This window comes from Liolophura sinensis, chromosome 7 (genome assembly GCF_032854445.1).
Source record: "Liolophura sinensis isolate JHLJ2023 chromosome 7, CUHK_Ljap_v2, whole genome shotgun sequence".
NCBI classification, from domain to species: Eukaryota; Metazoa; Mollusca; class Polyplacophora; order Chitonida; family Chitonidae; genus Liolophura; species Liolophura sinensis.
Window position 1 is genome coordinate 41,880,435 of NC_088301.1, and position 13,655 is coordinate 41,894,089.

Below are 13,655 nucleotides of genomic sequence, written 5' to 3' on the forward strand. Positions count from 1 at the left end.
GTGCTATTTAATGTTCAGGGTTTTTGTGTGTAACTGTTGCAGTTTGCATAAATGATAGGCTCTTATACGACAACCAGTTGAAAACCTGATTAATCATTTAATGTGGCTTAACATGTATATGTATAGTGTGAAAGTAACAATTGGCTATTTAATGTTATAGTCTGTGGGTGAAATATTTCAAAGGATGCTATTTAAAAAACTTATAAATAAAGCCAATTTATGTATGTTTCAGTCCCAAAAAAGTAAAGCTCTTTATCTAGACAGCATAGATAACTGTTTAACATCTATTGCTTCTGTCACATGGATATCGTACATTTGCTTATAAGTCTTTCTTTTGGAAAAAGCTGAAACTTTTCACATTAAGTTTGATTATTTCGCAAATGGAACTTGATTTTCTTTATAAGAACTCATTCAAATGTATATGTAAAGTATAACCTAGTAAACTGACCAGCTCAAACTCTACTCTCCAAGTTAAATGTTATCTTTAATGTTGCAATAAGGTTTGACTATTTTGCATGCAGAAATTCATTCCATCAAAAAGCCATTCAGATATAAAATACACAGTTTTCAATGTTCAAAGTCATTGTATTTTTGAATTTTTTATTTACAAAGTATTACTTTGGATATGTACACATTTTGCAACTCTGAATTATAGTTAAATGCTCAAAACAAAGAATCTAGTTTTACAGGTATGATAATGAAGCAGGTAATGTTTGTCATTCTGAAGTGAAGATGAGGTATGTAATTTGTAGGTGTAGACTTAAATTCCTCTGGTAACAGGCACCTATATCAGCAAATCACAAACATGCTTGCCTCCATTTATAGATATCATACCAGATAAACCTGATTTGCTTTAGAAAACCAAATGCTGGTCATGCTAGGGACCCGATCAGGATCTGTACAGGTATAAAATAGTAGAAAAGCTTCCAATCATGCTATCTATAAGGGTGTCTGTGTAACTGGGACCTGCTGTAAACCTAGACCACTCACTGAAGGTTAAAAAAGAAAAGAAAAAAGAGGAATTTGATAGCTTTCAAAGTGGTTTTTTTACCTACCCTATGTATGCCTGGAACCTTTCTTGATATAATAGTGTGGAGCAACCTTTTGATCTGAAAAGCAGTCTGCAGTCATGTATGCCCTGTATTATGTAGTTTGTTAAGGGAGATAACTTGCTGTAATCTGATTGCTTGTATGTTGCAATGACATGTGCACAGAATATTTGAACAGTTTGGCATTGGGATCATTATAATTAGTCTAGATTGATAAATTTATTTGATGTGAATTTTTTGTTATTTTTGTGACATTGGGTTGCCAATGTCATTGACCCTTTTGTGCGTGTCAGTGTAGCTGTCATTTCTTGGTACATGTATTAATTTCCAGCACAGTGAAACCTTTGAGAGCCTGTAAAAAGTCGGGTTTATAGTATGGTGTTAAACAGTAATTGAAAAAATAAACAAACAAGTAAATAAATCAAATGTACATGTGCAACTGGTGCCAAGGTACTCTAATGTCACAACATGAATTTTTTCCTTTCTAAGCGCAGCATGTCATGTTGGAGTAGCTCTCAGTACACATCAGTAACAGATTATGTAAATAATTAACGTTCTCAAAAATTTTGCCTGAGAGAAATGAATATCAGGGGGAAAAATTGGCATTTATTAAAGTACATATATTATTCTATTTTTAGAAAGTCTAAAAATGTGAGTAAAATTTACAGTAAGATATACATGTCGTTTTCAAGAGTCTATGTGTCAATGCTGTCTTTCATTTTAGTTGTTTGTGAAATTAATGTACTTTAATATTAAAACATGTATGTAGAATACGGTAATACAAAAGCAAGCCGACGTTAATACATTGATTTTCCTTGTCCCCTTTCCTCATGATGTTAAACACTGGTATAATCACTGTATAATGTATGTAATATGCTTGCAACCATCTGCCCTATGAAATGTACATGTAGCAGTATCGATGATGTGGACTTGTCTTCCCACCACAAATGGATATGTATGAACAGCAAAGCGAAGTTATTTATTGTGTTTGATGAAGCTAAATTTTGATCAGGCTGCAGTGGCATGTGGTTATGATTAAGATTTACCAGATGTAGAGGTGTGATCCTATGACCAAGCCTGCATTAGTCATTTTGTTACACAGGATACATGCATGTGCATGTTAGCAAATACAGCTGACCCAGTTAAGTGACCTACATGTACATGTTCATGGAGCTGCAATAATCGGGTTACTGTGATAAGTGTACATTATCGGTAGCAGCCTACTTAGTACACTACATACCTGCATGTATACTGGTGGTGGATTTAGACCATCTACCTGTACATCTGTCATTTTAAAATGTTCCGTATTTTATGTCCAGATATTAAGCCCATAACAATGTACACGTTATTACTACATTTACACAGTTGATTTTGCTGTGCATCTGAACAACGTAGTAGACATACATGTACAATATGTAGAATGTTTACCTTTAGAGGCATAAAACTCAGGTACATGTACAATGTACAGGTTAAATTTGACTAAGGCCAGGCATACCACCTGTAATTAATGACAGGCAGCATTATAGTATTGAAACAACAGGGTTGATATTTGCTCTGGTACATTCACAGCCCAACACTCACCCACACATTTATCTTAGGTTTACCTGTGGTTTCATTGGCATTTGGGTGATACCTGTACATTGACATACAAAATCTGGTACTACACCAGCTAAAACTTGCAATTCAAATAGTCTCTCCTCTCAAGGAACCTTTCAGTTGAACATATTCATTTACATGTACAAGTATGTTACCATACGGACAGGTTGTTGACGTTTGTGTTTTCCATACCATTAAAGTCAGAGTAATGTCGCACACTTGTATGAAGATGTGGATCTACATGTAGCTTGGCCTTGTGGATCAGTGTCAGACAAATGCATTTCGTTCGTAAATGAAACAGCGACAGCATTTGATGAGTCATTTTATTGTTATTTCATACTGGCAGTCAGTGTTTTGATAATCGAAAATTAGAATATGTAAATAAAATTCAGATAGGGTTAATAAAATTCCAGTGTGCAAGACAGTCATTGCACTGGTACATCCATACATGTATGTGTAACTGTAATATTGTCATGGTTATCTGAAGTCTTCCGCAGAGGAAAATTTGTGAAGATGTAGATGTTAAGAACTGTTATTAATTATACTTACATGTAGAGTAAAGCTACATGTATGCTCACACCAGACCTCAAAATGGGTCTGAAATCTGTCTGGATTATGTAAGCAATGGATAAAGTGTGATAACATTCGATAACGGATTCAGGCATCATGATAAACAATGGCTCTTGGACTCACTTTTTCTAGTCTCAGGCTAAAGATTGTGACATATTTTTACTTATGACCTGTCGGCATCTACTTTGTTAACCTTCAAAATAACATGATTTGAGACATGGCATTTGACGAGGGTGCTAAACAGCTGATTGTTGGACCGGAGAAGAACAATATACTTCACGACCTTTGAGTTTAAGAGAGTGGTTACAAGGACATGAAGAAATAAAAGGCTGATGTTTGGAATGAACTTGCTCAGCGAGTGGAATTTCACCGTGGTAACTTGATTTTTGTTTTGGTGGACAAGCATTTTTCATCTGGTATCAAAAACTGTTTATCTTATCATTCGTGTTTAATACATAGGACCATGGGGTATAATTATCATATAAGAGATAATGATTAAAATAGACAGTAAATGTAATTGCTGAACTATGAATTTTTTCGCATGTGTTGCTCTCTAATTTTAGTTATCTAGAGATTAACTGATACATCAGCGATCAATGTTTCCGTACTATACATTGTACATTACACGTACAAGAACATTTTATGCTTGAAGTTTGACAGGTGTGAATGCATTGAACTCTCCATAAATGCTATTGTCCCCAAAAATTGGTTAATGCTGTAGGCAGATTTGCTGGCCCTGTGTGAGCCTAGATTTAGACACCTTGTTATGTAAGAATATTAACATTATAACATTAAAAATCATGTTTAAAAAAATGCGATCAGTTTAGGTCGGATTTGTCATCAAGATAATAATAAGTCATAGTACATGATGATGTTCGTAATCGTTGTTAGAGAAAACATTGCTAAAATGAACACAAAAACTGTCACACAAGCCCTAGACCATAGCAATGACTTAAACTCACAAATACTGGGTGCACATGTGATGGTCCGAAGGAATGATTGGTACTTCACAAGTTCAGTATATTGTTTCAAGATCAGGGACAAATCTGTCACGTAGAGGCGTTTTAGTCCTGTAATGAGTAACAGATGTTATTTGTTGGCTTGAGTAGTATCATACATACATGTAAATCCTGTATTTGACCTGAAATTCTAAAAAAGTTCATTGTTTTACCTGATTTTGAGTGTTGTATTGATCTGAGAAAGGTGCTTTGTCGTTTATGTGGAAAACATATTTTAGCTCAAGAAGTAATGTTTTTGGAACTTTATTTGCCTTTGAACAAGCACTTTTATTAACACATTTTACATGGTAAATAAAGGAGATGTACATGTAGAAAATATGATGTATTACTACTCCTGTACCACTTAAACCTGTGTTACATCAGTGGCTGCTGGGTTGGCGGTTGTCCCTATTAAGCTCTAAATGTCAACTAGAATAGGATTCCCCCCAGGCTACCATCCTGAAATCTTCTAAAAAGCGATGACTTGAAACAGGTCATATTGCACCAGTAATATCGGGATATGAGTGTGTGAATTGTGTTTGTACCTAGAGATTTCACGACATTTTTGTAACTGTCACTAGGTATTTATGACATACTCCTGTTGTCTGACACTCTTCACTTGCTTGGTCACTTGAAAAATGATAACAAAAACATGAGTGTGTTTTATTGCTGCATGTATGTGTACGTGTATGGGCTTGGTGCTGGTTAAGTTTTAGAGGAATTACATGCTGTACATACATGACAGTCTGGATACAGTGCACACCCCATTGGTTCAGTATATAGATCCTGGGTAAAGATACCTGGCTACATGAGCTTAGAGCTTAATAACAGTCTGCCTGATTATCCTAATGGATCTGTAATGTAATTTCCATGCCAGGGATGATGTCCATGGATGGGATGGTTTAGGCTGTGGTATTTGGACAGCTGTCTGGAGCTTGTTCAGTTAAGGTGTGCATATTGCCTATGGTGGTCTGTGTCCCAGTCATGTCCCAGTCGGCCTGTCAGGATTATCCTCTGTACTAGCTACTGCCCTCAGTGCCGGATTATCCTCTCTACTTTCCTGAGAGATTTATTCCACATTGTGAAGCTTGGGGGATGAAATTTAACCTGACCATCTGGAAGGAATTAGTTTGCCCCTGTTGTATGTGTAGTACATGTATATATGGCTGCCACATGTTAAACGTAGGTGTGCAGCCGCATCCTACTGATCGACTGAACAAAGGCCTTCCTAAACCCATGGATTGTTTTCCTGTTGAAACCACTGGAAACTTCCCGTTATAAAGACGTATCATTTCAGTTGTGCATTGCAAGGGGCTAACGGTTGTACATGTACCGGCATTGTCTAACTAGGACCTCGTCTGTAAGATTGGACTTCCAGCAGTCTGACTTCCTGGACATGGAATGTTGCTTGATTATCTAACTATTAGTGGTGGACCAGGTCATTATCTTGTGCATTCAAAAAAACAACCCCAGGCTCGGGGTGTGTAGACCTGTGCAGTGTCTGAATGGCTGTATGGATGAAGAGCAGGAAGATGGATGGGTGCTTACCAGTTCACTCTTCACCAGCTTCTGCCAACTGGAGGTTAGCCAAACTTAACATTTTCTAGCATTCCTGTCTGTGAAAAGTCATTCCCCGAGCATAGTCACTGGACAGTGCTGCCCTTCTTCAAAAAATCACACCCAACTGTTGAGCTAAATTTGTTTCCATGGTAACAGGGATGTCGAGTCTCTCAATTCACACAGACCTCCCATTCTATTTGTCACTCTAGAAAGAAAGAAAAAAAACTGGTTAAAGGCTGCTTCACATACATCCGCACACCTCCACGCACAGTGAGAATGTTAAATAGTACCTGATGGGCTTCTCATCATCTGTTAAATCGTGTTAAGTCGTTACTAGGTATTGTGTGATGGTTTACTTCAGTCACAATCAACATCTCACCTTGATCAGAACAGCGCAGACATTCCCCAGCGATGGATAGTGCCTGGTGTCTGGTGTGGGCCAGTGCAGGTGTTTTGTTGTTGGCATGGCTCCTTGCCTGGCCTGTCTTCTCATGGCCCGTCATGGCTGCAGTCCTCATCGGGGGCACTGCCTCTGCTTCCCTGTTCAGCACAGATGAAAACAATGGCAAAGATTCGTCATCAAAGGTACATCAGGGTACACAAATCTGCCGCTGCATGTACAGCTATATACATGTATATCCAAACCACTTGCCTCAGTTGTGCGTGCTTACTGAATACTGTATTCCAGCATACATACATGTATCTGCTGTATGATTATGTTCCATGTTGAGGTTTGCATGTAATTACATGTAGTTAAACATGACACAACATATGCACGTGGTAGCTACAAATGTACATGTATGTACATCTGCAGATATGTGTTGTACATACACATGCTTGTGAGAAAGTCTCACAAAAGGCTTTTGTGCTTAATAACTGTCCTGAGTGTATTGCAATACCTCTAGCAAGATATTGGAGTGTATTGAGAGCAAGGTACGATTTAACTTCGACAAATACATGTACACAGACAAAGCAGAGTAAAATTTTTTTTTTCTTTATCCATAGGAATTAATCTGTCTTAGCAAGGTTACACAGTCTGTGTCTAATTTTAGGTTGTCAAATGACAGCTTGCTAAACTTGCTGCCCTTAGGAGTCTGAACATGCATGTTTTTTAAGAATAGTCATGTATCTAACTGACAAACCAGTGCAAGAAAGGCTGCTGTGCAATAAAGGCTGCTAATGTCTGATAAGATGTACTTGCTAGTTTGTTATGTACATGCACCTTTTGCCTGATTGGAGATGATGACGAACACGTTTGGCATTGCTCTCACCAAGCCAGCCTTACCAGAAGACAGTGTTGTCTGTAAAGCTGAGAGGAATCTTAACCTGCCGACTCACCTTCCATGTAGTCAATGTCTGATAGAGTATTTCCACTCATACCTGCCAGGATTCTTCAGGTGCCACTGCTACTGTCTCCAGACGAACTGGGAGAATTTCATTCTGCAGTGATAAATGTCACATTTCCACTGTTATGTCATATGTTTCATTAAAGGTTCACAGTGTCTATAGTCTTATGTTGTACCATATGTGACTGCCTGGCAAATATTAATTTGCCTTGAAGTGAAAAATTCATGAGCTATTGGATAAGTATAGAAATCTTTGTGCAAAAAGATGAGATACAATTTTCATTTTTCTGTGAACTGTAAATTGCGATAAGTATTGCAGGATTTGTTTTACTTCTTAGCAATCTGTTTTTAGTGCTTAGTAAAAGTACTTTCTACCACACTACTGTGGCGCAAGTACATTTATATTAGCTGAACACAATGGAAAGATTGCAGTCTTACCTGGATTTTGGCACATGTAAATCCTCACCTCATCTCAAGTTTGTGCTTTCTTTAGAAGTTTTTTTTATTGTAGTGAAGACAAGTTTGTGAAGATGTTAACATTTGTTATGTTTTAGGATGACGAGCCTGACCCAGAGGACACTCATCCCGGGGACAAACTATATAAAATAGTCCACGAGTTAGTGAAGACAGAGCGTGCCTATGTCAGTAGGTTACATCTGGTAGACCAGGTAAGTCTTGGCATTTGACAATTTGCTCTGGCTATCCTCTATAAGAAACCACAGTTTTGTAACTCTAATGTGGTTAAGAGTGCTTGTTTGTAATGGTAATATCTTGAATAGCAGGAATTAAAGAGTAAAAATCTACATTGGTTTAAGATTTCATTCTCTATAAAATCAGTTTGATGGTGTTACCTGTAAAATAGTCCTATTCCAAGGAGCATTGACATTTTATTCTTCAGATTGTCTTGATAAAATATATGATAATTTATATTTTAGCAATCTGTTTTCGTTGGATATAGAAAAATGTTTTTTTAACTGCACCTACATTTATTAACTTCTGCATCATCATTAATACAAAGATTTGCTATAAGAACAATTCTTACTGGTGAGGTTAAAGTTTTTGCAGATGTTAGCAAGGCTTACTTTTAAAGCTGCTATTATCAGATCCACAATACATTGTAACTAATCACTTTTCAGGTATTCCATTTCCGAGTGACACTTGAAAACAATGCTGCAAATTTCTTGCCAGCGGATGTTATTCCCCAGATGTTCTCAAACATCAAAAGTATTTACCAGTTTCACCATGAGTTTGTGTTACCTAAGCTAGAAGAGAGGCTGAAAGACTGGTAAGCCTGTTAATTACCACTGCCTGCTCCATGTTAGACGAAAAAGCTATACTGTATAAATAGACCTGGTAATCATTTTCTCAACATGTGGCAGGAAGAAAGGCGCAATTCAAGATTTGTTTGTGTACATAATTATTTGGTACTATTTTGTTTTTTTGCAATCAAGCTTTTCAGTAATGTTAAGATTTCATTGATAGGAAAATACTCATGTTATGGTTAAGGATGTGAATGAGGTATTAGATTTTAATACCTGCTTTTTTTTTTTCAGGGATAACACGCCTCGCATTGGGGATCTGATGAAGCGAAATGCTCCATTTCTCAAGCTTTACACTGATTATGTGAAAAACTTTGATAATGCAATGGCCTTAATCAACCAGTGGTATGAGAAAAGTCCAAAGTTTGCCATGATAATGCAGGAAATACAGGTGTGTGTTTCAATTTAAAATGGAATAAAGCTCAGGAGCCAGCCACTTTGCTTACTGTATTTCACCTTAAATTTCATATCTAAAAAAATAAACATTCAGAAGCTCATAAAGCCCTTAAAATGATAAGTTTTTCTTATGAGAAATTAATTAAACTTCACTAAAAACTCTTTCAGTGGCACTACAAGGTGATTGAATCAGTCAGAATCAAGCAAAGTGTGTCACTTGAAAAGTAAGCTTCAGGTGAAATATAGTATGATTTAATATGATATCTACATTTAAATGATTATTTTGCTCCTTTAGGCATGATTATATTTTGGCAAAATATTCGATTCAGAAAACATGATGCACTGGGTGTCTTTCAGACAAGAAAGGTATAGTTTTTAAATGCGACATCGCAAGCTTATATATAGTCTAACCATCTCATTTGACCAAAATTGAAGTAAGACTGAAGACACTCTTTTGCATGAATTTGCTCAAATAGGTTCAGAAACAGTCCTTTTCATATGAGTATTTAACACGTAACCTCTAGAAAATTACAAACTAGTCTAATGAATTAGAATTGGTTTGTAACATAGTAGAATCTAAGGACAAAAAACAGCAAAAATTGAATGTGTGCTAAGTTTTAAGTTCTAATTTATATATTTATGTTTACAAGTATTGTCCTACACATTCTAAATAAATCCAAAAACAAATCAATGCTCTTTGTATTGTCTTATTTCCTTCAAATATCAAAATATTGTGAGTGGCAGTGAGTAGTTTTAAATAGCAGACTAATGCCAAAACTCTTTTAAGATGCAGTGCTTGTCAGTTCGGTATTAGAGACCTGCCATGCATGTAGGTCCCTGGGCCATAGTTGGGCCCATGGGATATAGACTTCCTTTTTCGTGGTTTTCAGGGAATATTTGGTGTCATTCAGTAGTGTTAGAAGTTCATTTTGTGTTACTTTAATGTTTTCACAGAAACTCCCAGAATGTGGGTCTTTGTCACTTCAGCATCATATGCTAGAGCCTGTCCAAAGAGTGCCTCGTTATGAGCTTCTACTGAAAGGTAAATCAGATTATCCGGTGGGTTTTCTTACACTTTTATGACACAGACCACCAGTTCTAGAGGTCTGTGAATATACTACAGGCTGTTTAATTCAGACTTGTGTAACACCTGGTACAGTTCAGGTACTTCTTTGCCTAACTGAATAACTTCCACCGTTCTATAGGATAATAGTTACAGATCAGTATGGACATTGGTGTAGCATTTGCAAACAAATGTGGTTCCAGTGAAAAATCACACATATATTACATATATATAGTTAAACAATTAACTCTTCTGTCAACAGATTATATGAAGCATTTACCCAAAGAGTCCCCTGATCAAAAGGATACTGAAGGTAAGATGAAGTGGTTTTTATTTATTCCTTTGTGGTGAAAAAGTTATCAAGAAGAAAGCTATCTCCCCTTGGGTTCATTGTTTCGAACTTTAAACGAACTTAAATTTTTTGCCCATGACTAACTTGCTCATTTTTCCTGATTGTAAGAGTTATGTTGATTATAGAGTGTTGCATTAAGGTTTGTTTGGAAGGTAAAATGATGCGCTACTATAAAAATATTTCAGCACCAAAAATAATATTTTTTAACATTCATTTACCATTCAAAATGACTTTTGTGGACAAAATTTTGGGGCAGTTATGGTATTGGTCATTATTGATCAGGTTATGTAGTGCCATGTAAAGCATATAGACTTTGATGTACTGCAGCCTTCTAATACTATAGACATGAAGTGCATGCTGCCTGATGATGAACACCCCCAAAGTCACCTGTCTGCATTATGTTTAAAATTCGGGCATGATATTAGATTTTAACAAAACTTTTCTTTTCTTCTTACAGATGCGATTCAGTTGGTGACAAAGGCAGCTATTCACTCAAATGAAGCTATGAAGAAAATTGTAAGAAGCTCAAATTGGAATGCTTCATCCTTGTGATTGTTACAATTAAATGAAAGTGCTTTTTTAAAGGTTTAATATGCTAACTTTCAGGAGACAAGTATGTTAAAGCTGGTTGTTTACCATGGCTGAGCAAAATGATGCTTTCAGCAATCTGTGACTTTGGTCGCTGAGGTAGTAGGTTGTAAGCTAGTTCTCATTGGTTTAATTGGTTTTTGTTCTTAGGTCAGGTGCTTGGCAAGGTGCAATGGTTTCCTTTGGGCACACTGGTTTCCTCCACCCATAAACCTGACATCTGTTATAGGAAATGAATATACAAATGTATACATGTATCAATTAAACCAACAAAAGTTCCTAGCATATTATAAAGGGTTTCGCTTGTTCTGATTTCAAGTCATCTGTTTGCAGGAAAAATTTAGGAAATTGCTTGAAATCCACCAGAGTTTGGGAGGTGCAAATGACCTTATCAGTCCAACAAGGGAGTTGATCAAAGAGGGTCGTATTACAAAGATTTCAGCCCGACGAGAAAAAACTCAGGAGAGATATATCATTTTGGTAAATCTTCTCACTAAGACAGTATTTAATTTACAGTTGATTTTCTTTCTTGTCCTTCTATGTAAGCGTAAAAACAAAATGTTAGCATGTGTTTAAAAAAACACCTAATCTTCAAAAGTAAACGGTATTAACAAAGTGAATGTTTGTGTTATTTTAGCTGCTAAATTGACTGCCCTTTTTTTTTTTTTTTCTCCACTTATACGGACCATCAGATATCGTTTACTCTCTTCCAGTTTTGAACATGCTGTTGCCATGATATGCTTATTAGTTCTCTGTGATCTGTTTACATTTACTGTGTACATGTAAGTACTTTGTTTCCTGTCCAGGTTGGCAATTATCATTTTTGATTATTTTGTTATGTTGCAGTTTAATGACTTGCTGCTAATCTGCAGTGAACAGATCCTGGGGACGTTCAAAGTCCGGGCAAAGCTTGATGTGGATGGAATGGAGGTAAGAAATGGGATGTCTACCCGTTCAGTCCATTAACTGTTACATACCTGTATGTGTCTTTTCTTAAGTTTCATGTAGAATGTGTAATTATTTTTTATGATAGCTTTCATCTTATGTTTATTTTTCTACTGTGGCTGCTCTTTGCTTATTGAAACTGTGTTCAAATCTAGACATCTGTAAAATTATGTACGAGAATTTCAGTTATTGGCTGAGGTACATGCACTGTCATGTTTCTTAGCCAAGTTTTCCCTTTCCCAAAACCCAAACAAACGTCATTTATGTGTATATGAATCAAGGCAAATAAGGAAATAAACAGAAATACAGTGTATATGTGTGTTACTACCTGATTTTCTTTAGTATATCTGTATATAAACTAAAAGCCTGACAGCAGTTTCATTAGCTTTAAAAAAAATTGGTGTTTTTATCACATTTTGTAACAGGTGATATTATCTGACCGTTTTAGTCACGTGATTAATAGCTATTCCTACTCTGGGTAAACCAGTAGAAAATGTATTTGAAGTGCTGAGTTCATGTTTGGCTTTTGTGACTGTACTTGTGAGGAAAATGTAAAATATATGATTTTTTTTTTGTCATTGTGCATTTTGAAGGTGCTAGTTTTTTTGCATCTTTAATACAGATAATTCCATTATTTGTGTATTTTCTGTAAAGTATGTATGATCAGGGAGCTATTTCTTCATGAATTTCTTAAATTCACATCCTTTGACACTTTGTAACACAAGTTATTTTTGTGTTTATTTTTAATAGATCATGGAAGGAGACAACAATAACATTCCATTCACATTCAAAGTGACAAGTAAACAGAAGATCATTGAATTCCAAGCCAGGTAAATCTCTTAAATTTATACCCATTATTTACATATATAGTATGGAACTAAGAGTTGCTCAGTGCTCTATTTTTCATGCAGGATGATCTCATCAAAAGTGAACCTCTCCCCTTGGTTTGATTGTCAGCAGAGGGAATGTGCCTTTGTTAAGGTTTTCCTGTTGCAAGAGAAATTGAGAAATGAATAAATTCCTAATACAGATATGTGTAGATATGTGCTAAAGGGACGTAACTCATGTGATACAGCCAGGAGACTAACTTGAATTTAACTTCGTAAAAGTTGGTTCAAATAAAGATGAATTTTCCTCTTTTTTTTTTCTTACAGCTCCTTAGAAGAGAGTGATGCATGGAAATCGGTAAGGAATTAAGCTTCATGATGTCTAAATGTTGGAAATGTGATTAAATTGTTTCACTTTGTGGGAAAGTTTTACAGATAAATGGGAAAATAAACCAATCTAATGACAGTTTTTGATGTGTTTGTTTAAAACATTTATCATGGTGGATAAGGTAATGTAGATGTTGAAATACTTCAGTAAAATTTAATAAAATTTCTTACACTTGGGTGAGGTAATCTTAATTAAAGAAATCCTCACAAAATGAAACTAGGGCCCTCATTGATATATTCAGTTGAAGTGTTGCTCTCTCCATGCAATTGGCACTGGATCAAATCCAGCTCTTGCTGGTGTAGTTATGCCTTTCTTTTCTCACTCTGTCTACTTTATTCCACCAATTTACTTTCCTATTGTCACAGTATGATAAATCATCCTTGAGTGCTGCTTAAAACTGCCAGGAAAGTATGAAATCGTTAAATAATTGGAAGAAAACATAATTACAGGTTTCTCATATGATTTAATAATTGTTTTCACTGCAGGCATTGTGGAGTGTTGTGCGGGACTTCACTAGAAGGAAAGAGTCATTGAGAATGGGACAGAGCAAACATTTACAGGACAATGTTGTAAGTTTGTTGTACATTGTATTAGAGACATTCAGTTGGAATTTTTCAAGTTCAACTTTAAAAAATTAAACATTAAATGTAGTACATTG

General features: G+C 35.9%; 1 protein-coding gene across 4 annotated transcripts in view; it reads left to right on the forward strand.

The window, feature by feature from the left end:
- Positions 1-13,655, forward strand: part of LOC135469847 (FYVE, RhoGEF and PH domain-containing protein 2-like) — a 45,664-nt gene that overhangs the window by 25,507 nt on the left and 6,502 nt on the right. For all 4 annotated transcript variants that reach the window (XM_064748463.1, XM_064748464.1, XM_064748466.1 and 1 more), the window contains 11 exons: positions 7,674-7,787; positions 8,256-8,404; positions 8,673-8,829; positions 9,789-9,876; positions 10,160-10,210; positions 10,707-10,765; positions 11,171-11,317; positions 11,684-11,767; positions 12,533-12,612; positions 12,937-12,967; positions 13,483-13,566. In XM_064748463.1, coding sequence (XP_064604533.1) covers positions 7,674-7,787; positions 8,256-8,404; positions 8,673-8,829; positions 9,789-9,876; positions 10,160-10,210; positions 10,707-10,765; positions 11,171-11,317; positions 11,684-11,767; positions 12,533-12,612; positions 12,937-12,967; positions 13,483-13,566 — 1,044 coding nt within the window. The remainder of the gene's footprint in view (positions 1-7,673; positions 7,788-8,255; positions 8,405-8,672; positions 8,830-9,788; positions 9,877-10,159; positions 10,211-10,706; positions 10,766-11,170; positions 11,318-11,683; positions 11,768-12,532; positions 12,613-12,936; positions 12,968-13,482; positions 13,567-13,655) is intronic.